The following is a 25,752-nucleotide window of genomic DNA, read 5'->3' on the forward strand; positions in this document are numbered from 1 at the left end:
TGGCCACTGACACAGACATAAAATAGTACAGGGAGGAAGGAACAGCATGGGGGAGGTGAGAGCCACAATGATGAACTAGAGGTCCAGTTGCCAGTCCCAGCTCTGGCAACTCACTTCATGATTTTAGCCAAGATGCTCAATCTATCCAGGTCTTCCATTTCTCTATCTATAAAATTAGGGGTTTATCTAATCAAGATGTCCAACACAGCAGCCACAAATCACCAGGAATGGTTACCAAATGGAAAATACTGCAAAGTTCATCAATGAAGAAATGATATAGTATGTTTGTCCGCTTTCAGGCTCTAATTCCATAAAGTATATGTTTCCTGTTCTTCACCCAATTCATGTAGAATAATGTTTTGGCTAATAAACCAGAAATCCACTTGAAATACAGTTAATGTGACCGAGGAGTTAAAATTTTCATTTTATCTAACTTTAATTTATTTTAATTTACAATCTGTATTTGACTCAGTTACCAGGAAACTTTTAAGTACGTTTAGGACAACTAAGGTATGTCAGTCTACATTTTCAATGGTAAATTTTATAAAATCTAAATATAGTATAGGAGTTCCTGGGTGGTACAGTTAATGTGCTCAGCTGTTAACAGAAGGGTTGGAGGTTTGACTTCACCAAGGGGTGCCTAGGAAGAAAGGCCTGGTGATCTGACCCTATAGGACAGAGTAGAAGTGCCCCATATGGTTCCCAAGTAGTGGCTGGTAGATTTAGATTGCCAGCCTTTTGGTTAGCAGCCACGCTCTTAGCCACTCCACCACCAGGGCCCTGTGTCTGAAAACTTAGCCACTGAAAACCCTACGGTGCACAGTTTGACTCTAACACTAATGAAGCTGCCAAGTGTCAGAATCAACTCAAGGGCAACTGGTACTGTTAAAATATTAAGTATTTCTAATGAAAATTTTGTTTCCAAACTGGGATGTGCCGTAGGTGCAAAATACATAGTAGGCTTTGAATATGAAAAAATGAATGCAAAACATTTCATTAATAATTTTATATCGATTATATATTAAAATGATAATTTCTGGGTATGTTGGATGAAATAAAATTTATTATACTTAATTTAACCTGTTTCTTTTTACATTTTTTAATGTGGCTATTAAAAAATTTTAAATATCATATGTGGGTTGCATTATGTTTCTATCAGTTAGCACTGGCCTAGATGTTCTGAAACATGTCTTACTATAATCACTTATTAAGATGAGCCTCAGTACTGTAGTTTGAGTATACAAAATAGCCACTTAAAAAGTGTTCAATGTGGTATTTTATGCCTTCATCTCAAATTTTACACTTATTTTACACTTATTTCTTTGAAATAAGTGCTTTCTTATGATATGGGAGGTGGAAACAGATAAATACTTGGCTGACTTCTTCCATTTCTGTAGGAAGTGCCCCAATTCACAGGGGTGGATCCTCAGAGTCCATGTTTACAAGTGGTGACTTTCCTGTGGCCACAATTGATCAGATGTGGGTGGGTACCTGACCCAAATGGACTAATCAGGACATCCCTTCCAAGAATCGGTGGTAATACTATGAACCGAATTCATAAAAGAACAAATATTGTATGAGACCACAGTTTTAAAAACTCCAGAAAAGGTTTACTCACAGAAACACAACCTTTGGTGGTTACGAAGGAGGGGAGGGGAGGGAAAAGCACTAACTAGGTAGTAGATAAGCAGTAACATTAGTGAAGGGTAAGACAGTACACAATACTGGAGAAGTCGGCAGAACTTGACCAAGGCAAAGTCATAGAAGCTTTATAGACACATCCAAACTCCCTGAAGAACTGAGTTGTTGGGGCTAAGGGCTGGGGACCATGGTCTCAGCGTACATCCAGCTCAACTGGCATAACATAGGTTATAAAGAAAATGTTCCACATTCTAGTTCGGTGAGTAGTTTTTGGGGTCTTAAAACCCCGTGAGCAGCCATCTAGGATACTCCACTGGTCTCACCCCTTCGGGAGCAAGGGATAATGAAGAAAACTAAAGATACAAGGGAAAGATTAGTCCATAGGACTAATGGATCACATCTACCATGGCCTCCACAGACTGAGTCCAGTAAAACAAGATGGTACCTGGCTACAACCACTGACTGCTCAGACAGAGATCACAATAGAGGGTCCCAGACAGAGCTGGGGAAGAATGTAGAACGAAATTCAAATTCACAAAAAAAGACGAGACTTATTGGTCTGACAGAGACTGGAGAAACCCTGAAAGTATGGCCCCCAGATACCCTTTTAACTCAGTACTGAAGTCACTCCTGAAGTTCACCACTCAAAGATTAGATGGGTCCATAAACAAACAATAACACACCTGAGGAACGTGCTTCATAGTTCAGTCATGTATAGGAGACTAAATGGGCATACCAGCACAAAGGCAAAGACGAGGAGGCAGTAAGGGACAGGAAAGCTGGACGAATGCAAATGGGGAACGCGGGGTGGAGAGGGGGAGAGTGTTGACACATTGCAGGGGTGGCAACCACTGTCACAAAATAATTTGTGTATTAAGTGTTTAATGAGAAACTAATTTGATTTATAAACTTTCACCTAAAGCACAATTAAAAAAAAAAATAGGCAAAGTCAAAAAAATCAAAAGAGAAAACTATAGAGAAAAATATTTGTAATTACCCTAATACGTAATAGGGAAATATTAATTACCCTAAAATGTAACATGCAATATAGTAGGTTTGGAAAGCACACAATGTGGGGAAAATAATAGATTCCTATTGGCTTTTTTTGTCCCTGGTTGTTGCAAATGGTTGATGGGCTCTGCTGCTAGCCAGAAACTTGGCTGTTGGAGTCCACCAGGGGCACCTGAGAAGAAAAACCTGGTGATCTACTTCTGAAAAATTAGCCACTGAAAATGCAATGGAGCACAGTTCTGTTCTGACACACAAGGAGTCTCGAGTCAGAGTTACTCCACGGCCACCGGTTATCGGCTTCCTTATGCAAACAGTATTCCTTGCAGGCTCCCCTGACTAATACAGTTGCCAGGGTAAGCAGAATACAGTGCAGGTGGGATGGGGAGGCGAGGTGGTGGAAGGGGAAGATATTCACTGTATATGAATTCTTACGTTTTTGTAATTTGGAAACATCTGAATCTTGTATTTATTTCAATATAAACAGTAAAAAAAAAGACAGCCTTGGAAACCCTAAGGGGCAGTTCTACTCTGTCCTATAGGGTCACTATGAGTTGGAATTGACTCAATGGCAGTGGGTTTTTTTCTTTGGTACACACACACACAGAGCCCTGATGGCACAGTGGTTAACAGCTTGGTTGCTAACCAGAAAGTTGGCATTTCGAATCCACCAGCCACTACTTGGAAACCCTATGGGGAAGGTTCAACCCTCTCCTATAGTTTATGAGTCAGAATCGGCTCGATGATAGTGCATTTGGTTCATACACACACACACACACACACACACACGTATAATCACTCTGTCTACTCAAGAAGGGTCAAAACTTCAAATGATAAATCATGGGAATGGCAAGGGCAATGAGAAAAGACCAGAGGCAGCAGTGCCAGCAAAAAGCAGTAGAAGTGGCTGAGAAGTGATATGGTGCATACCCGAGAAAGGGTGCTGCAGAGGGAAAGACAGCTGGGAAGGTTATTGCTAGAGGAAAATCGCATATGAAGTCAATGAATTCTTCATTTAGTCCTGCTTTTAAGAAATAATCTAATTAAAAACTGACAAAGACATCACAGTAAAGATTGGTTTAGGTAAGAATCATCAACAGATGATGTAACTTTGATGAGGAGCAGGTCTTCAAGTGTCTTCTCAAAGATTTCTTATTAGTTGCTAAAGAGTGAATATACAGAAAGAGTTGAACATCTTAGCCAGGTGATCAAAACTAACAGACACCAGGAAGGGAAGATGGACATTACATGCTTCTGGGTGTGATAATGTGAGAATGACACATCACCACTTATGAAACACCCTGGCTGGAAATGCATGCTCTGAATTTAATCACTAAAAAAAAAAAAAAAACTCGCTGCTGTCAAGTCAGTTCCGACTCATAGCAACCCTACGGGACAGAGTAGAACTGCCCCATAGGGTTACCAAGGAGCACTTGGTGGATTTGAACTGCCGAAATTTTGGTTAGCAGCTGTAGCTCTTAACCACTACACCACCAGGGTCACAGAGAAGTATAAATCAAACCCCAAATAAGAAACATTCTATTTAAAGGGGGTAAGGGCTGCATTATTAAATAATAATAATAATGTCATAAAGACAAAGAAAGGCTGAGAAATTCTTCTAGATTAAAGAACACTAAAGAGGCATGATGCTTTAGTTTCCTATAGTTTCTGTAACAACTTACCATAATCTTAGTGGCTTAAAACAGCACAAATTTGCTATTTTACAATCTGGGAGGTCAGAAGTCCAAAATGGGTCTTGCTAGGCTAAAATCAAGGTGTTGGGGGGAGGAGGGACTGTGTTTCTTCTAGGGGCTCTAGGGGAGAATCCATTTTCTTGCCTTTTCCAGCTTCTAGAGGCCTCCAGTATTGCTGAGTTCCTGGCCCCCTTCTCCATCTTCAAAGTCAGGGGTGTAACATCTTCAGACCTTTCTCTGGCTCTGACATTCTTGCCTCCCTTTTGTCAGGACTGTTGTGATTACACTGACCCCATCTGAATAATCCAGAATCATCTTCCTATCTGAAGATTTTTAACATAAACACATCTGCAAAACTCCTTTTGCTACGTAAGGTAATCTATTCATGAGTTTCAGGGATTAGCACAAAACACCTTTCTGGGAGTCATTACCCTACCACACATGGTGTCTTAGTCATCTGGCACTGATCTAACAAAAATAACACAAGTAGATTGGCTTTAACAGAAAGAGAAATTTATTCTCTCACAGTCTAGTAAACTACAAGCCCAAATTCAGGGCGTCAGCTCCATGGGAAGGCTTTCTCTGTCGCCTCTGGAGGAAGGTCCGTGTCACCCATCTTCCCTTGGTCTAGGAGCTTCTCTGAGAAGGTCCAAAGAACATGCTCTGCTCCCAGCAATGCTCTCTTGGTGGAATGAGGTTCCCATGTCTCTTTGCTCGCTTCTCTCTTTTATCTCAAAGAGACTGGCTTAAGACACTATCTAATCTTGTAGATCTTATCAATATAACTGCCACTAATCCACCCCATTACACCATAGTAATAGGATTTACAACACATATGGAAATCACATCAGATGACGAAATGGTAGGCAATCATACAATACTGGGATTCATGACCCAGCCAAGTGGACAGATTTATGGGGGGGACGGGGGAGGACTATTCAATCCATGACACATGGTATATAAATGCAAATCAAATCATAAATGGATCTTGAACTCCATATAGGAAAAGAAATGGAGTGGAGAGCACAGTACTGATTGGGCCCACTGATACAATTGAAATACAGCCAACAGATTACATGAAAGTATTTTAATTATTGCTAAACTTATGGAAGTTTTAAGTTTACAACTGTACTATGGTCATATAAAATACACACGAGTATTTAGGCATGAACAGCCATGATATACACAACCTACTCTCAAAGAGTTCAGAAAAAAATAAATAAAACACAGTCATGCACACACAGAAAGTCACTGATAAAGCAAATGAGGCAAAATGTGAAGGATAAATGAAAGTCGATTAAGGGGTATATGGGGGGGTTCTTTGAATATTCTTGCAATATTCCCATGAATCTGCAATTGTTTTGAAATACAAAGTTAAAAAAAACTGGTGAACATATAATTTACTTTAGTTAATTTTTTTTTTTTTTTTTACTAAAATACCACAAGCAACACAGTTTACACAATTTTATAGACGTTAGAACGAATGCAGATGCATGGCACAAATTCAGCAACTCGATTTCAATCTTTCCATAATAACATTACTAGTTATACAAAGGATCAGAGGTATTTAGGTATTTTTAAGGTTAGAACACTAAAAAAGTTCCAACAGTCTGGTAATATGGTGCAATTGTTAAGAGCTTAGCTGCTTACCGGAAAGGCTGGCAGTTTGAACCCATCCAGAGGCTCCACTGGAGAAAGACCTGGCAATCTGCTCCGTTCAAGGCTGTTGTTGTTGTTGTTAGTTAGATTCCAGATGCCGTCCAGTTGGTTCTGACTCGGTGGCTGTATGTACAACAGAACCAAACACAGCCTGGCCCTGCACCATCCTTACAATCATTGCTATGTTTAAGCCCATTGTTGCAGCCACTGTGTCAACCCATCTTATTGAGGGTCTTCCTCTTTTTCCAAGATCCTGTACTTTACCAAGCACGATATCTTTTTCCAGGAACTGGTTCTCTCCTGATGACATGCCCAAAGTACACGAGACAAAGTCACAACATCCTTGCTTCTAAGGAACATTCTAGCTGTGCTTCTTCCAAGACAGATTTATTGGTTCTTCTGGCAGTTCAATATTCTTCATCAACATTATAATACAAATGCATCAATTCTTCTTCAGTCTTCCTATTTTAACACTTTAAAGAGGTCTTTTGCAGCAAATTTGCCCAATGAAATATGTTGTCTGCTTTCTTGACTGTTGCTTCCATGGGTGTTGATTGTGGATCCAAGTAAAAATAAATTCCTTGACAACTTCAATATTTTCTGCTTATCATGATGTTGATTATTGGTTCAGTTGTGAGGATTTTTGTTTATATATGCTGAAGTATAATTCATACTAAAGTCTTTGATCTTCATCAGTAAGTACCTCAAGTCCTCTTCTCTCTCAGCAAGCAAGGCTGTGCTATCTGCATATTGCAGGTTGTTAATGAGTCTTCCTGCAATCCTGATGCCTCATTCTTCTTCATATAGTCCCACCCGTTGCCACTGAGTTGATTCCAACTTAGAGAGACCCTAAAGGACAGAGTGGAACTGCCCCAAAGGGTTTCCAAGGAGCAACGAGTGGATTCGAACTGCCAACCTTTTGGCTAGCAAATGAGCTCTCAACCACTGCCCCACCAGCGCTCCTCATAAAGTCCAATTCTTGAATTATTTGCTCAGCATACAGACTGAATAAGTATGGTGAAAGGATACAACCCTGGCACACACCTTTCCTGATTTTAAACCATGCAGTATCCCCTTGTTCTATTTGAATGATTGGCTCTTGATCTATGTAGAGGTTCCTTGTGAGCACAATTGTTCTAGAATTTCCATGCTTTGCAATGTTAACCGTAATTTGTTATGATTCACACAGTTGAATATCTTTGCATAGTCAATAAAACACAGGAAAACATCTTTCTGGTATTCTTTGCTTTTAGCCAAGATCCATCTGACATCAGCAATGATATCCCTGGGTCCACATCCTCTTCCGAATCTGGCTTGAATTTCTGACAGTTCTCTATTGATGTACTGCTGGAACTGTATTTTAATCATCTTCAGTAAAATTTTACTTGAGTGTGATGTTAACGATATTGTTCAATCATTTCTGCATTCTGTTGGATCACCTTTCCTTGGAATGGGCATGAATATAGATCTTTTCCAGTTGACTGGCCAGATAGCTGTCTTCCAAATTTCTTGGCATAGACAAGTGAGGGCTTCCAGCATTGCAACCATTTGTTGAAACATCTCAGTTGGTGTTTTGTCACTTCCTGGAGCCTTGTATTTGCCAATACCCTCAATACAGCTTGAGCTTCTTCCTTCCTTACCATTGGTTCTTGATCATATGCTACCTCCTGAAATGGCTGAACATCAACCAATTCTTTTTGGTACAGTGTATATTCCTTCCATCTTTTTTTGATGCTTCCTGCGTCCTTCAACACTTTGCCCATAGAATCCTTCAGCATTACAACTCGAGGCTTGAATTTTTTCTTCAGTTCTTTCAGCTTGAGAAATGCTGAGCATGTTCTTCCCTTTTGGTCTTACAATCTAGATTATAGCCTAGAAAACTCCATGGGGCAGTTCTACTCTGTCATATACAGTCACTATGAGTCAAATGGGCACTCTGGCACCTAACAATAAGAAGGGTTTAAAATAGGATTGGTAATTATTGTTAGACTTAAATACTAACTGGTTGATCACACTGCTATTTGTGAGAGAGAATGGGCTAGGTAGTTTTCTAAGAAGTCCCTCAAAAAAGCAGCCTCCCTTTTTCAGGAGTACTGAGCTGATTTCTAAAACAAAAATTAAAGTGTTTCTATTCTAGGAGCTGGTTTTCTGCCGAGTGTCTTAAGGCCGAATTTTATTGCTTTGGCCCTAGAGAAGCTTTCTGGCACCCGCCCTTACTCCCACTCCACCCTCTATTGTCTAAAGACAAAAGAGAGGGCAGTTGGGACTCTGACCACCAGCAACTAATCAGTGGCTTCTGGAATGGGAAACCTCTCTGGTTTTGGCAGAAACAAAGGGTAAGACCCCGTTTCAGACCAAAGCCCTATGTATAGGCTTGTTTTTCTTGCCAACTGTGGTGGCCAAGAACAGTGCTTGCTCCTCACTTGTGCCAGGATGACATGCCAATACCAAATAATAGGGGACTTTTCTCAATTACAGAAACCAGAAGTGGAAAAAAAAAAAAAAAATGTGGCAATGAATCAACTTTATTTTTTCTTAAAAGTTTGGCTCTTGCTATCACTAGCCAATACTGGAGTATAAGATTTAGCACAATCGTCTATTATCAACGACAATGGGTTATGGGTATGATTACACCAGCATGAACTTACCTATTTTAATTTAATACATGTTGTTTTTTAAAGAGCAGTGTGATTTCTTTAAGTAAGGTTGGGAATCATTGCCCTAAATGCTGTTACAGTTAAAAGCAGAGGTAGGTCTTTATCACCTAGGGGCTATTCAGACTTGCTCTCGCTACTGTCATCATTTTGCTGCCATTAGCTGCTATGGAGTTGGTCCCCAACTCCTGGTAACCCCAACAGAAAGAAACATTACCCAGTCCTGTGTCATCTTCATGACCGTTAGTGTGTTTGAGTCTACTGTTGTGGCTACTGCCAGCTCCACAGATTTTCCTGAACAAATATTTGCTGACTGTGATTGATTAATTTTTATGCTGCTATAATTTTGAAATTGCTATTTCCAGAGAACTGTAACTCAATGGGAGAGACATTTACTTAGATAATAACATGACTTCAGAATAACTTTTTCAGCATTAAGATACGTTCTCTAAAAAACTTTCAGTAGTTTATATTAAAAATACCTACTAGTGCAAGGTCTTCGACATTGTCTTAAAATGATAGCCTTGTAGTCTTTGAAACACAGTTTAAGCACAAGCATATAGAATTGCTCTACAAATATTAAAAAATTAGCTATGCTATTTTAATGGGCTCAAGCATAGCGACAACTGTGAGGGTGGCGCAGGACCAGGCCATGTCTTGTTATGTTGTGCATGGGGTTGCTATGAGTTGGAACTGACTCAACGGCACCTAACAACTACAACATGCTATTTCAATCTGGTAACAATTTTAATGAACTAATTCACAGATATTACTCAAGACTAAAGAAAACCTGTACAAAGTAGACATGTAATAAGTATTTGGTAAATTATGGAAAGATGTTGAGAGCAGAGAGTAACCCAAATGGTTTTAAATTAACTCAAGGAACACTATACAGTAGTACAAATGGATCAGCATGGAACAATATAATGCATGTCAAATACATGTTGAAAAAAATCAGTTGCAAAGTGGTATATATAGTATAATGGCGTTAATATAAAATTTGGAATATGTAAAAAATACCATGTATCATTTATGGTTGCATAGTTTGTAGTAAACACATAAAAGCATGCAGAAACATTATGTATAACTCCAGGGGATGCTATCCTTATCCTGAGTCCTGAAAACATACACTGGAACAGAAGCTTCCAGCTCAGAAAAATAGTTACTCCTAAGAGACAAATGGGAGAGCAACAATGATTGGGGAGAGACATACAGACGGCTTTCATTTTATGTATATAAACATATGTGAAGCAATATAGCACAGTGGTACAGTATGATACGCTATGTGGTGGATACATAGTATGTTACATTATTCCCTATACTTGAAATATTTCCTAACATATGAATTCTGAAACATGCAATGAGAAAAATAATGAAAATTTCTTGGTTTCAGTAGTAAAGTAGTAGATACAATCATAATCACATATTTTTTATTGTAACATCTCAGCCCCTATCAGACTAAGAAATTCAGAAATAAAATATTTGATCTTCTCAAATAAAACAGAAAAAAGATAGTTATATACAACCTTTACAAGCATGAAAAGAACTTACATAATGTTACACTCAAGCCTTTTTGTGGGGAAACTCAAGGAGAAAGAGATATTGTGGCCACCTCTAAGGAAGCTGATCTTAAACTTTGGGAGTAGAGGCCTAAGACGTGCTGAAATGCTCACTGAAATCTGAAGTTTAGCAGTTGCTTCAGGAAAAAAGTAGAGAAGTCAAATTCCAAAGATAACCTTCTTCAAATCCTGACAATTAGCAAACCTCTAAATGGCAGCAAAGTCCTAGATTTCCTATCTCAGTATGAATCATTCCAACTTTCATGTCAGCTACTAAAATAAAACTCAGAAGTGTATAGTTAACATACCAAAATGTCCATCCCGGGAACATACTTGAGGGATATCTTATAGTCTTTTGGAAGATTTGCCACCTACAGAGACCAAAACAAAAACAAAACAAGAATTCCATGAGAAAATTCATGCACATCAATTCATCATAGTTTTTTTTTTTTTTTTTAAAGAAGTTTGGAGGGGGAAAAAAAAACATACAAACAGCGTCAGTGACCAGCATCACTGGGGAACTTGTAAGAAATACAAATCTTCAGGCCACACCAGACCTACCAAATCTTATTTAACAAGACCTTCATGCTCAAATCTGAGAGCCACTGTTCTACGTTGATAGTAAAAAAAAAAAAGAGCCAAAGAACAACAGCAACAAAAAAATGCTATTTAAGAGATGCACATGTTTTATGACTTAAATAATTTAGAAAAACTCACAGTTTCATGATATAACTTAATCCACTTACCTAGGGCTCTGTGACCGTCTGAACATCTGAAATGCCTCAAGTGTTTGCCTGGCTTCTTTTAAAACTTTTTAAAAAAAAAAAATCTAACATATTTCCATTAGTCATTGTGGCAGAGGTGAACAAGGAACAGATTTGGGAGTCAGAGAATCTGGATCAAATCTAACCTCTTTGTACAGATGGTTTCCTTCCTCTCTAAAATGGAGATAAAAGTACCTATGCCAAATGATCATTGTAATAACACACAAAAGACAATCCATGTTCTTTATTGAGAGCTCTACTGGTGACCAGCTTCCTAGGCATATATGGAATTCTAGGTTCTCCTATCCCCCTTCCTACCCTACATATAGCATCAACACTTTCACCCTCATCTTTCTCTTAGATCACTGTTTGTGAAAATTCCTAGCTGAATAATACAGGGAACAATTAGCTATTGGGTCTTAAAACAATGTAAAAACCCATTGTTGTCGAGTCAATTCCAACTCCTAGTGACCCTATAGGACAGAGTAGAACTGTGTTTCCAAGGAGTGCCTGGTGGATTCAAACTGCGGACCTTTTGGTGAGCAGCCAAAACACCTAACCACTATACCACCAGGGCTTCCTAAAGACGATACACAGTGTAAAAAAACTGATTTTGCACTATTATGTCTTCAATGGGTCTACCACACTTGTGGTCTTTTATTTTCCACTTTGTTCTCTGTATCTAAAAACTTCACTTTTCCCTGTAATAAATGGGGGCCACGTGCATGTTTGCTGGGCTAGGTCATCTCCGGCAAGTCTCTCATAATATTTATACATAGATTCTTCTTTTTCTTTTGGTCTTGCCAATAGTTTCTAGGATCTGAGAAGAAACTGATGAGGAAAGAATCCAAGCAAAGACATGAGTAGTCAGACGGGGGGCCAAGGTAATAACTGATCCCACTGTGCTCCCTAGAATTTTCCTTCCAGGCATACCATCTCACATTCATCTCACCCCCCAAAATGAGTCGCCTGGTTTGACTGTTCCTCCTTCAGTTTACTTGATCATAATAGTGCCTAATACTTACTGGCATTTACCATGGGCCAGGTGCTGTGCTCATGAAGGGCTTAACTTCCATTATTCACATCCAATCCTCAGATCTGTCATATATTACCCCTATTTTACAAATGAAGACATTGTGCTCAAAGAGATCAAGTTACTTCACTGAGGTCACATGGCTTCCATGTAAGGTAGTCCTGGGTTATGAACGAGACCGTTCCTGAGTGTGCCTTTAAGAATTTGTAGGTAAGTTGGAACAGGTACATATGGTTCTTATTTAGCTTTACGTTAGTACAAGAATGGAAACCCTGGTGGTGTAGTGGTTAAGAGCTATGGCTACTAACCAATAGGTCAGCAGTTCGAATCCACCAGGTGCTCCTTGGAAACCTTATGGGGCAGTTCCACTCTGTCCTACAGGGTCGCTATGAGTCGGAATCGACTCGAAGGCAATGGGTTTGGGTTAGTACAAGAAAAGGCCTGAAAGCTTTTCAGCGATTTAAAAGCTGCATGTGCACCAAGTGAAGGTGATTGTAGTGAAGAATTTGTTGTGAGTCAGGGTTGGTTCAATCATTTCAAAGTGAGGCAAATTTACATAACATTAAAGGGCAAATAAGAGTTGTCCATAAGTCAGACATTCGTTACCCAGGGACTGCCTGTATTACATCAGGACTGGAAACCACATTTCATAGAGAGTAGAGCCTCCCTTGTGTCTTAGCTATACTACACATTTTCATCTGGTCTCTGGACACCTGTCTTGGGTATTTTCCCCACATAAGTCTCTAATATCACACGCTTCCTCATGCTATCCCCAATAAAACAGCAGGATCCTTGCTCCTTGTTGAAAACACATCTGAGCTGTCATGGAAAGTCTTTCTTACTTTTTTCATTTACTTTAGGGTTACTCTCTTGTTCTTAACTTTCTTCCTCTCTGTCAATCTTCCCACCGTGCCTCCCATGCCTCTATAATTTCTTTTGTCTTCTGAGCCTTCATCTCCATCTTTGAAAAGCAAAATGACCTAGTCATTTTATGTCCTGTGCTCAGAGTCAGCTCCAGTGGCAGAGACACAGTAGACATCTTTGCAGGTATGAAAGCTGGCATATGAGACCAAGCAGAGAAAATGTTAGGGATGCTCTGGGCAATTCCATTTTATTAGTAATTTATACACAGAAATTGGTCCAAAGAATTCAGAGAAAGTTTATGAGAAGTTCTTTGACCAAGATATTAAAATCACCACACCTTACCCCTGGGGTGGGACGTGTAAGGTAATTCCTGCAGTAAGCCTATTTGTTAATATTTAATTTCTGATGGAACTTAAAAATAATATAATTTTTGAAAAATGGTTTACCATTTATAACAAGTTAGCATATACAGTCTCTCCCATAATTTTATGAGGTATATATTATTAAGTCCATTTTACAAATGAGGACACAGCGGCTCAGAGAGGTCACAGGCATCAGGAGTAACTGGTGAAGGAAGAATGCAAACCCTGGCTGTGTGCTGTGCTCAGTGTAGTTACCTACAAGGCAATCTCCCCTGTATGACTTTCCTGGTTGTCATTGGTTCCTTTCCAATTACACTTGGAAGAGAACTCAGGAAGTCAAGTTGTACATATTTATGGTCATTTCATGACTTATTATATTACTTTCTAAGCATTTATATTATGTTGAATAGCATTCAGAAAGCACAGATAACCCTGTGATAACTTCAGCTTCTCTGATGTATATTGATCATTGAAGAAAGTTTCATAGAGTAGAGGTAGTCTTTGGCCAAAAATTTGGAAGATATTCCTTAGAAGCAGTTAGTTTGATAGAGGGGTCAACAGCACAGATTTTGGAAACAGGCTGCTCCTTTGAATCCTGGTCCTGCCACCTGCTAACTCAGAGCTGTTGGGCAAGTTACATAATCTACTTTAGCCTCAATTTCCACACGTGTAGAATGGAAATCATAATATAATCTGGCTAATGGATTTATAAGGATTAAGTTGAAATTTTAACTCATGTAAAATACTTAGTGCTTAACACGCTCTGTGAACATATGAGTTTCTATTATTAGTCATTGCGGGGGGTGGGGCACTCTAGATAGAGAACAGAACATATGCAAAGGCAAAGAAATGGGAAAGTAGATGGCCTGTTTGGAAGAAGATAAACCAGGCCCTAGAAGATAAGAGGGAGAAATGAGCCAGGAGAACCACCTTAGAGAAGGACCCAAAGTTGGGCAAAGGAGGTCAAATGGGGGCAGGGTGGGCTCAGTGAAGTTCAGCAGGAACAACTGTGCCCTCAGAAATCTACAAGTCACTTCTGCCTTAGGTACGGTTGCTTCAACTCTGTGGAACTGCCACGTCTCGTCTGTAAAATAAAAAGGGCGAGAGCTAGGTCATTACTGAAAAAAAAAAAAAAGATCCAGTCTGATTCAACTTCTTTGTCTAAGGAATGGGGCAGCACCAGAAACAGGCAGGAAATGTGAGGGTACCTTCAGGAAGATGAGTCTGGAGGAATGGTTCGGAGGAAGAGAGATTAGAGACAGGGACAGGTGAGGAAGCCACCACGTAGGTACTGATATGTGTTAAATATTTATACACAGACTGTAAGGTAGCAAAGCAGTAACAGGGTCTATATTCTAGGGAAGTGATGCTACTGGTAGGGTTAGATAGAAAAGTAACTAAGGCTACATATTTTGAAAGCAAATCTATCCTAGTACTTTAGCCTTACATAATCTACTTTATGTAAGGTCTGGAGTACTGGGATATCAGACTATGCCAGATTGTAAAATATATAAAACGATAAGAACAAGCTACTTGATGATAGGCCAACTTTATTAGGTGGGCCCCATTTGCTATCTTTTTTAGATGTCCTGAGGACTGACCGTACTCAGTGATACTAAAACACACACACACACACGCAAGCACACACGCACATAGGGAACGGCATGCAGGAGTGTGGGAAACTCGGCCAAGAAAGTCTTTGAAAGCCAAACAAGCACTGGCCGCATACCATACCCTGCAGGTATTTGGACTCAGGAGAAAAAGAACTTAGAGCCAGAACATTTAACCCCCCTGCTGTAGATCACGGATCTAAAACCTTTCAGTCTCATGATTCAAACATCACTGAGGTCCTTATATCTCATGAAATCAGCAGCTGCTCGGACATTCTTGCAGGGTTGCTTGCTTGTCCCAGTTATTTCTCAAGGTGAGAATCAAATGGCATGAGACTCAGATTCCCTTGATACTGTATATAAAAATGTAACCTTTCTTAAGGGAAAAGTCTGTGGCTTTCAGATTCTCACTGTCATCTGTGATCCGGAGACCCTGGTGGCATAGTGGTTAAGTGCTACAGCTGCTAACCAAAAGGTCGGCAGTTCATATACCAGGCACTCCCTAGAAACTCTATGGGGCAGTTCTACTCTGTCCTATGGGGTCACAATGAGTCGGGATCAACTCGACGGCACTGGGTTTGGGTTCTGTGATCCAGAATAACAACAACAATCAGATTACCAGGCTTCCCTTCTGAGACACCACTGGGTAAGTCGAAACCACCAGCCTTTAGGTTAGTTGTCGTCGTTAGTTGCTGTTAATTTTCACTCATGGCGGCACCACGTGTGCAGAGTAGAACAATACCCTTTAGGGTTTTCAAAGCTGTGAACTTTCAGAACCAGATTGCCAGGTCTGTCTTCTGAAGTGCTTCTGGGTTGGTTTGAAGCACCAACCTTGGGACCAGTAATTGAGTGCTTAACCTTTTGAGCCACCCAGGACCTAAGATAAAGTGACTAACTACCCGAGAAATAAAATTCAAGAGGTTACAATGATAATATCTAAATTGTAGTTGAAACTTGTATCTTAAATTAATGGGAAAAAGGCATCATAAATTATGAACTGGGTTCTTGTGTTCCAGAAGCAGGTTACTGTGTGTTTAAACCTCCACTCAACTTTCTATTCTCAAGCGATCTTAGATAGGCTACTTAATCTCAGTAGGTCTCACTCACCTCATAGGGTTTTGAGGATTAACAAAGATAATCCACACAAAGTGCTCTGCATGGCACCTGAATACCCATGCAATAACCACTGCTTTAAAAAGACAAGGAAAATAAGATACAGTATCTAATTAGCTTATCCTCTAAAGGAAGAACAACGTCTTATTTCTTCTTGATAAGATTGACATGCTTGGTAAAATAACAAGTCCTCCAGTTTACAGTTTTTATAAATATTCTTTTTATTTTACTTCTATCCTTTTTTTGAATAGTAAAAGTCCTAAATTTAGCTATTAAAAAAAAAAAAAAGAAATTTCTACTGACCACAAAGAACAGAAGTTAAATGCTAAAGACTGCATACTAATAAAAATAAACTTTAAAAAATATTATTCACCTATCAAACTGAATATTCTTCAAAGGTCAAACTAAATGATGAGAAACCTATACTTTTAAAGAGGTCATATGCATGTCATTTGAAGAGAATTTTAAAATTCACCTAGAAATTGAGAGATTCAGAGACACCAATAATACTTCATTTTAATGCAGCGGTAATTCTGTTTGGAGAAAATAGCATTTGAAGAAGAATAAAAATCAGAATTATTTAAAACTGTCCATGCAAAGTGTGAAAATCTGTTATCTGAGATTTTATAATCTCCCATTACATTAAACTTCAGGAGTCATGTATTTAGGTATCCAACTTAAAATGAGTGCTAACCGCAAGACCAGGAAAACTAGAAATTTCTGGGTTTCAATCCTACTCTACTGACTTGTGGACTGACATTTAGAAGATAGAGTAATTTCACCTTTACAAGATGAGGATAAGACAGTAGCCTACCTAAAAGGAATATTTTGAGGAAGACAAATCATTACTCAATAGGTATTTAAAAATAAAAACTTTTTCAAAAGTAACAAAGCGACTTTTAACTAAATTCCCTCAGATGGAGGGAAAACATCATAACAAATGAAGGGGACTGAACGGAGAATACCCAACCAAACCAACCCCCTTGCTCTGTCCAGTCAATTCTGACTCACAGTGACCCTACAGGACAGAGCAGAACTGCCCCATAGGGTTTCCAAGGAGCAGCTGGTGGATTTGAACTGCCTGCCTTCTTGGTTAGCAGCCGAGTGCTTAACCACTGCACTACCATGGCTCCATAGGGGGAATAAGGGGAATAAAAGGGGAAAACTAATTTGAAATCTATCAATATTTGGATTGTTTCTTAGGTTAATGCTTAGAACCATTAAACAATCTAATTGCCCCATAAATAGGAGTTAAAAAAGATTGATCCATCTTCTTCCTAGATACTTGACACTTTCCTTATAGGTAGGTCTGAGTTTGCTATTTAAAACAAGTCTTGCAACATTTTTTAGAAACAAAGCAAAATGTTCTGCAAATAGATGAACTATTATGCTGAGTAAACACGCCTAAAGGATTTCAAATAAAAACCATGGGGACTGTAGGGGCAGTACAACGTGTCCAAGGAGAAATTAAAAAAAAAAAAAAAAGAAAAGTTGATGGTACAGCCATAAATCATGTGCTTCTGTGACATGAGGATCATCCTAAGCAAACAAACTTAAGGTCTGTGGGCACAGTGGAGCAATATTGCCACCTAACACAAAGGCGGTTCTAGTAGAGACTGCAAAGGAATGATTTCAGTTGAAGAAATTGAGCACAGGCAAAAAATTACTGTTAGCCCACTTTGTTTTCCTCAAGTAAAACACTCCAAGGTTATACTTGCAAAGCAAAGTCTTCTCATTCAATACAATCTTTAGTCAAAGCACTACTGAATTATTTCAAGACATGCAACATAAAGCAATATCATTATGGAATAAAAGAATTTCAGTCCTGAAAAGGGTCCTCAAAGCTCTCTAATGTAGAGGTTCTTTTTTGGGGGGGTGATGGGGTGGTCACAGACATCTCTGAGAAGCAAATGAAAGCAGTGTAGCCTCTCCTCAGAAATGCACAGAAGGTACATGAGGTACAATTTATTTGGTTCTTTTTTTGGGCGGGGGGTGGGGGGTGGTCACAGACATCTCTGAGAATCAAATGAAAGCGGTGTAGCCTCTCCTCAGAAATGCACAGAAGGTACATGAGGTACAATTTATTTGGGATTTCAGCTGAAAGGGTTTGGATCCTCATTTTACAAATCAGGAAACTGAATTCAGGAGTTCAGTGATTTTTCCAAGGTCACAAAGCTAAGTAATAGCAAAGCTAGAGATCAAACAAGTAAGGATTCCTGGCTTACTTCAAGATGATTGCCCCATCATTCTTTAGAGAAAGCCTGTGATTACATATACCCATAAAACTCAAAAGTCACTGGAGTTTCAGTTCAAATTAGTGAAAATAATGAGTTTTAGGCTAAGGATAAGGAGGCCTGGTGGCGCGACGGTTAAGCACCTGGCTGCTAACCGAAAGGTTGGCAGGTCGAACCCATCCAGTGGCTCCAAGAGAGATGGACCTGGCAATCGGCTCCCATTAAGAATAAAGCTGAGAAAATCCTATGGGGCAGTTCTATTCTGTCACATGGAATCATTATGAGTCGAAATTGACTCAGCAGCACCTAAGAACAGGCTAAGGATGGAAACACTCAGCATCTTTTCAACATGAAAAATACATCATTATTATCATTAGGCAGAAGTCCTGGTACTTTTAGTTAAATACTGGTCATCTGGGGATGACGGTCAAAAACATTAAGATTTCTACACCTCGCTCCACTAGTTGGGATTCAATATTCCTTCAGTAGGGGCCCTAACATCTGCACTTTTTATAAGCACCCCAAGCGATTCTGACCAGGAGGTTCTCATATGATATATCATGGAACACTAGTTTATAGCAGAGGCTTTCAAACATTTTTTCATAAGTTAAAGCCCTTTTTTCAAGTCAAGTCTTATTTAGAAATCCAGATACGTACATAAAAGAGTAGTGGCTTTGTGGGCTCCAGGACAAAGTTTGAGACTCACTGTTCTGGTGGACACAGCACTAATTAAGAGGCCAGGAGCTGGTTGCACCACTTTGAGCCTCGGTTTCCTTGTTTGTCTAGACTGCCTCTAAATTCCCTTCTATCTCCAACATTTTATGATCCTACAAACACCACTAAATTTGTTATTGTTGTTCGTTTGTTAGTTGCCGTCAAGTTGATTCCAACTCATGGCGACCTACTGTGCAAAGCAGAATTGCCCCATAGGGTTTTCAAGGCTGTGACCTTTCAGAAACAGATTGCCAGGCCTGACTCCGCAGGTGCCTCTTGGTGGGTACAAAGCACCAACCTTTCGGTTAATAGCCTAGGGCTTAACTGTTTGCATCCCCCAGGGACTCAAAATGAAGCTACTACTATGAATAGCTAGTATTTAGCAGGCACTTGGCATAGTGGTGAAGAGCTATGTCTGCTAATCAAAAGGACAGTAGTTCACATCCCCCAGATGCACCTTGGAAACTATGGGGAAGTTCTACTCTGTCCTATAGGATCGCCATGAGTTGAAACTGACTCGTCAGCAATGGGTTTGGTTTTTTTGGGTTTACCACGTGCCAGGGACTGTTTAATTTATTTATTTAATCCTCACAATCACTTTATGAGTGCTATTAATCTATCATACTGATGAGGAAACTGAGGCACGAAGAGGTTATATGACAATAGCTGGGGTAAAAATTTATATATACACTTACGTATACCACAAAATTGTGAAGGAGGAGATGATATCTAGAAAGGTTGTTACTTATCCAAGGTCAAAGAGCTGGGATTTAACTCAGCTCTGTCAAAGTCCAAAATTCATCTACTTAACCAATATTATTAGCACATATCAGGTCGTACTTTATACCATGAAATCTTTTTTATGGCCCCTACTCATGTGTTGCTATGGTGGTTTTGGTGACAGGCATTCATGTCTCTATGGAGATGGTCTATCTTCCCAACTAGATTATATATAAATGCTAAGGATCAGGGATGATTTTATATTTTTGTATTTCTTAGCCTAGGAAATACAGGCCATGAATTATGTAGATCTTTAGTTATTTAACTAGAAGTGATCTTCCGGGTCCTATTTTTTATTAACTTGAATTTTTTTCAAGTAGCTTACTAAAAATTATAATCCAAAGAAAATACACCAATGTCACTACCGCAACTGTTGAAATTAAATTGTTTCCCCCTGAGTCATTAGCTGGAAGGGGGTAAAAAAAACAAAACAAAAACCCCTTTCTTCAGTTTAATTATTTGACATTTTCCCTAGGGGTGAATAATTATATTTTAGTGTCAATATTAATACGTATTTCTTTTTGAGCATCTCTCTTCTTTCTCCCCTTATTAATGTTTTTTTCTAGGTCTTACGGTAGCAACTCGGAGGTAACGGATAATAAGCAGATGGTTAAAGATACAACTAGAAAATCTTGGAAGGTGTTATAATACCTACTTATACCACCTGAAAATACTGGTAGGACATTTGACAGGAAGTGGTGCTTATTAAATCATGTTTCTCAAATACTTAGCAAATAATAATAACGTGTACAGATAATTTTTCTTAAATACCATGTTAATCTTGGATATGTCTGGTCTGTGGTCAGATACACCATCGCCTTCCAACTATGATTCATTGACCCTGGGATCATTGCAGGTGTTTCCTACTCATTCCCAGCTCCCACTGGTATATCAGCAGCTCCACGAGAGGACAGTTTCACAGTCATGATCTACTTTAGGGATATGTTGGAGGGTGTATTAACTGACATCCTTATAAATCTATACAACATAGATACAACCAGTCAGAATAAGAGTTGAGATGAAATTAGGATCTAGACATTTTGACCTCTAGACTTTGACAGAATAAGGTCATCTAGAGCACTGCTTCTTAAACCTGGTTCCAGAAATTTGTTAAAAATGTAGATGCCTAGAGCTCCTCCCTGCCCTTGTAGGATCAGTTTCCTGAGTAGAGCACAGATACCTGTAATTTTAATGAGCACCACAAGTGATTACGATGTTCACCAGTGTTTGAGAACCACTGAAGCACATCATTTCTTCATTCATTCAATGTGTTCTACCAATACACACAAAGTTTAGTATACAAGTACATTGTCTTTTTAGTATTGTTTCTTGGGTCACAAACTAACAGGCAATTTGAAGAAAAAAGATCATGATCTATATTTTTAAAACATACTTCCTCCTTCCCCCATCCCTATATCAAACACCTAGCTGGACATACAGGAGGCAAGTGTTATTGAATTACTTTGGTCATCAACCCCTCAAATAAAACGTATTGGTACATCTTCAGGTGCTGCATCAAAGAATCCTTTTTCTTGCAAAAGAAGTCTGCATAAGTTGTGGGTGTGGGTGTGTGTGTTTTTAATTCTGAATTAAGGTTAAACTAGGAAGACAACGACCATAATATTAAACTTTTGTTTTGAAGTTCAGTTTTGAAGCCCCAAAAACAAATAGACCAGGAAATATACATCAAGAGCAAGGAAGATAAATAGAGCCCTTCTATTTTTTTTTTTTTATTCCATAAACTCCTATCCTAACAAACATACTTTTCCTTCTTTTCTCCATATTACAACCCTCATTTCCTCCTTATTCTCGTATCACCTCTGTTCTCTAGGCAATATTCAAATAACGAAGTGCAATCTAAAAGGCTATTTTGAATCAGGAACTAAGAGAAACGCTTTTCAAAGTTTAGTCATCCTGAAATCACACACTAGAGTTTAAGTGCACATGAAAAATCACCCCTAGTTCTTGTGAGTTGGGAAACATGTCTTCCAGATGTTGTATTCCACCCTCTCTGAAGCCTTCATCTGAAGAGAGACACAGCAAGATGCATGGCATGGAGCTACCAATGACCAACGGTTTTTGCTGATGGAAGCGTTACAATGTGACAAATGTGGGAAATGAGTCCGTTCAACATTTGAGCATGAAATTGCTCTTCTAACTGTGTTCTCTGGGACCAAACACCAAGCCCCATGGGACAGGGTCTTCGTGCTGTTGGAAAGGAAGAACCAGCTCAGATCTCCTTTTGTTAGGCTTGTGGGAGAAGGGTAACTAGACAGGCACGCAGAACGGAAATGAGGCACACTGAGCAACCCAGTAAAGAGATAACGGGAAACAAGCTGGTGCCAGCACATCAGCACACAGCGAACTCTCCAGCGTCCTTCACTGCCTGGGACTGAAAGAGGAAAGGACCAACAAAGAAACAAAGTCACTGTACCGTGTGTGTGCCCTGGGCCAATTTTACCAATAAATTCACCATGACCTTAAACATCTCTCTCTCTGTTCTTTATAACCCTTCAGAATAATTCAATGATTCATTTCCTTTTCTTAGAAAAACACTAATTTTGGGGGGGGAGGGGGACCCTAAATATTTTGTCAACAAGCATAAGAACAAGAGTCACAGCTATTGAAAGCATTCCTTACTTACCAATTTTGTAACGTCTTTCACATCATCAGTCACACGATTCCCACAGATCCCTTTAGTTTTGACGAGAGGATTAAACAGGAGCAGTTGAAGATAAATGCAAGTGAAAATCCAAGTCTAAATGAAAACAGAAAAATTGCTTGGTGACTTTCCGTTAAAATCCCTAATCATCCCAACTATGAACATCTTATGCTTCAATGTAGAAAAGGTCAATTTACCATATTTAAAAAAAAAAAAAAACTACTGGCTTAAATACCATTAACACTAAGTAGTTGAACTGTGCTAACCAAACTTAAAAATATCTCAGTTAAAATATGGCTTGAATTATTCATTTCAATAACGTTACTGTTAACTTTTGCCAAAAGCTTTCTAAAGCCAATTTCCTAATGGCAATCAGGAATGAACTCGTAGCAACATGTAATGGATTTATCACTTAGGGTGTCTTCTAAAAAGTAGGGAATGCATAAAATTCATACCTTGAGGCACCAAAGGAAACTTTCTCTCTCTCTACTTTGAATGTTGACTCTTTGGCAAGTAGCAGCATAGCCCTTGAACTGTGCTTTAATCTAATAGTCTAAAACAGTACTCCAAGTTAAAGTGAGGGAGAAAGGTATATTTTTAGATCTAGGACAGAATTAACCCAATCTGTGAGATGGCAAAATAATCATTGTTTTGAATCACAACTTTTTAGCTATTTAAATAAGGAAACATATTTCTTTAACCAACAGGAAGGCGTTCTTGAATCCTAGCAGGAAGTAATGACTTCTGTTTACATACCCTGAACCCTAACAGGAAGTTACGACTTCCATTTATATACCATATATACGTCGTTGTTGTTGTTGTTAGCTGCCATTGAGTTGGTTCCGACTCACAGCAACCCTATGTACAACGGAACAAAACATGGCCAGGTCTGGTGCCATCCTCAATCTTTGCTGTGTTTGAACCCATCGTTGCAGCCACTATGTCAATCCATCTCCTTGAGGTTCTTCCTCTTTTTCACTAGCCCTCTACCAAGCATGATGTCCTTCTCTAGGGGCTGGTCCCTCCTAATAACATGTCCAAGTACATGAGACAAAGTCTTGCCATCCTCGTTTCTAAGGAGTATTCTGGGTGTACTTCTTCCAAGACAGATTTGTTCACTCTTCTGGCAGTTCCTGTTATGTTCAAAATTCTTCACCAACATCATAATTCAAATGCATCAATTCTTCTTCAGTCTTCCTTATTCATTGTCCAGCTTTAACACGCACATGAGGTGACTGAAAATACCAGGGCTTGGGTCTGGTGCCTCAGTCTTCAAGGTGACATCTTTGCTTTTTAACAGTTTAAAGAGGTCTTTTGCAGATTTGCCCGATGCAATATGTCATTTGATTTCCACACTGCTGCTTCTGTGGGCGCTGATTGTGGATCCAAGTAAAATAAAATCCTTGACAGCATCAATATTTTCTCTGTTTATTATATGCTGCTTATTGGACCAGTTGTGAGGATTTTTGTTTTCTTTATGTTGAGGTGTAATCCATACTGAACGCTGTAGCTGTAGTCTTTGATCTTCATCATTAAGAGCTTCAAGTTCTCTTCAATTATAAGCCACATATATATATGCATACATATCTTTGGAAATTAGCACTTTCTACTACATATTATAGAGTCCCTGGGTGGTGCAAACAGTTAATGTGCTCGGCTGATAACCAAAGGGTTGAAGTTTTCAGTCTACACAGTGATGCCTCGCCAAAGAGTCCTGATGATCTACTTCCGAATAATCAGCCACTAAGAACCCCAGGGAACACACGGGGTCACTGTGAGTCAGAACTGACTAGATGGCAAGTGGTTTTAATCACATATTGTAGCTACTTTTATGCATGATATATTTTTCCTTATTATGCTATATTTCAGGTTTTTAGGAACTTGGGAATCTGTTATTTTTTCCAGTATCCTTACAATACTTAGCATAATACCTTGCATGTGAAAAGCCCTTAATGAATATTTGCTGGATGACTCAGTGACTAATACAAAAATAGTTTAACGCTCCAACTCAATAACTACTTATTGAGCAGTTACTACTATAAGACAGGTACTGTAGCAATCACTCGGGAAATAAAGATGATGAAGATGCCATTGAAGCTCAAAGGCAGGTAAATAAATAACTAGCACACCCTGCGATAACGCTTTGAGAACACAGACGAGGAAGCAACTAATCAATTAACCTTGAGGGAGAACCCATGGCAGGAAGACAGAGCCAAGAAAAGCCAGAGAGAAAAGGTGACTCTGGCTGGATTTTGGAGGACAAGGAGGAATTTGCAAGAGCTCACAAAGAAAAGACCAGTATTCCTGCAAACATAAACAGCATAAGCAAAGGCATGGAGATGTGAAGTTTTTCAAAAATGTGAGATTTATTTGATAAGCTAACAATTGCCTATGCCATCTTAAAATAACATAAAAGCCCAGCTGTACATGGCTAGAAATCTTTCCTATGTATTTAGCTAGTTACATTTTAAAAAGAAACTAGATTATTATTTTCAATTAATACCTGCAAGCTAATTAGCATTTACACTGGGTCAAATTATTCTCATGTGCTAAAATTTCTAAGACTATAATGCTTCCTGCATAGATATAATGGCTTGTCAACAAAATTAACACCCTTTTATTGTGCTTTAATAATCCATATCGCTTTACCATTTCGATCTATTTTAGCTGTAATTCAGTAATTTTGCTTAAGGCTACTCTGAGCACTACAGTGTCGCATCTTTATATTATGCGCCTTATTAAATATCCCTAACTGAGAGGTGGAGGCCTGGCAGCAAAGTGGTTAAGAGCTTCAGCTGCTAACCAAAAAGGTCAGCAGTTCGAATCTACCAGCCACTCCTTGGAAACCCTATGGGGCAGCTCTACTCTATACTATGTGGTTGCCGTGATTCAGAATTGGCTTGATGGTAATGGGTAAACAGACAAACAAATGTTAAGGATTTTAGAAAAGAATGACAATAAACGGTTTGTTTGAACTTCGGGTATGGCCGTGGCAATGTCTAGTACTCTCCATTACAGACTTAAAAAATCAATTCCAGCAATAGTACACCTGGATTTGATCAGGCTCTGGGGGAGTGACTCAGAATAACCAAATTCACAAGAGAAAACTTTGAACTGGAATACAAAGGTACTAATTTCAATGTCAAGAAAACTGAAATCCTCTGTCAGCAGATCAGTACTTTTTTGAAAAAGGTAAAGTCGGGGAATTGGGATTATAATGCCTACTGTGCTCTACAGGCAGCAATAATCTTAGGTTCAGGTTGACAATTACAGTCACCAGACACTTCAGACTTTACTCTGCATCAAGTGCACTACTGAGCTTGAGGACTGGCTATAAGACAAGCAACAAAGTCTGATATAAGTCCGAAGAAGGAGAACTATATGTAGATCAACATGTACTC

At 39.1% G+C, this 25,752-nt stretch overlaps 1 protein-coding gene across 2 annotated transcripts in view; it reads right to left on the minus strand.

Moving 5' to 3' along the window:
• Positions 1–25,752, minus strand: part of KITLG (KIT ligand) — a 100,981-nt gene that overhangs the window by 37,493 nt on the left and 37,736 nt on the right. For both annotated transcript variants that reach the window (XM_049884020.1, XM_049884019.1), the window contains exons 2-3: positions 22,334–22,447; positions 10,524–10,586 (exon numbers count right to left, since the gene is read on the minus strand). In XM_049884020.1, coding sequence (XP_049739977.1) covers positions 10,524–10,586; positions 22,334–22,447 — 177 coding nt within the window. The remainder of the gene's footprint in view (positions 1–10,523; positions 10,587–22,333; positions 22,448–25,752) is intronic.

Source organism: Elephas maximus, chromosome 4, assembly GCF_024166365.1.
Source record: "Elephas maximus indicus isolate mEleMax1 chromosome 4, mEleMax1 primary haplotype, whole genome shotgun sequence".
Classification (NCBI taxonomy): domain Eukaryota; kingdom Metazoa; phylum Chordata; class Mammalia; order Proboscidea; family Elephantidae; genus Elephas; species Elephas maximus.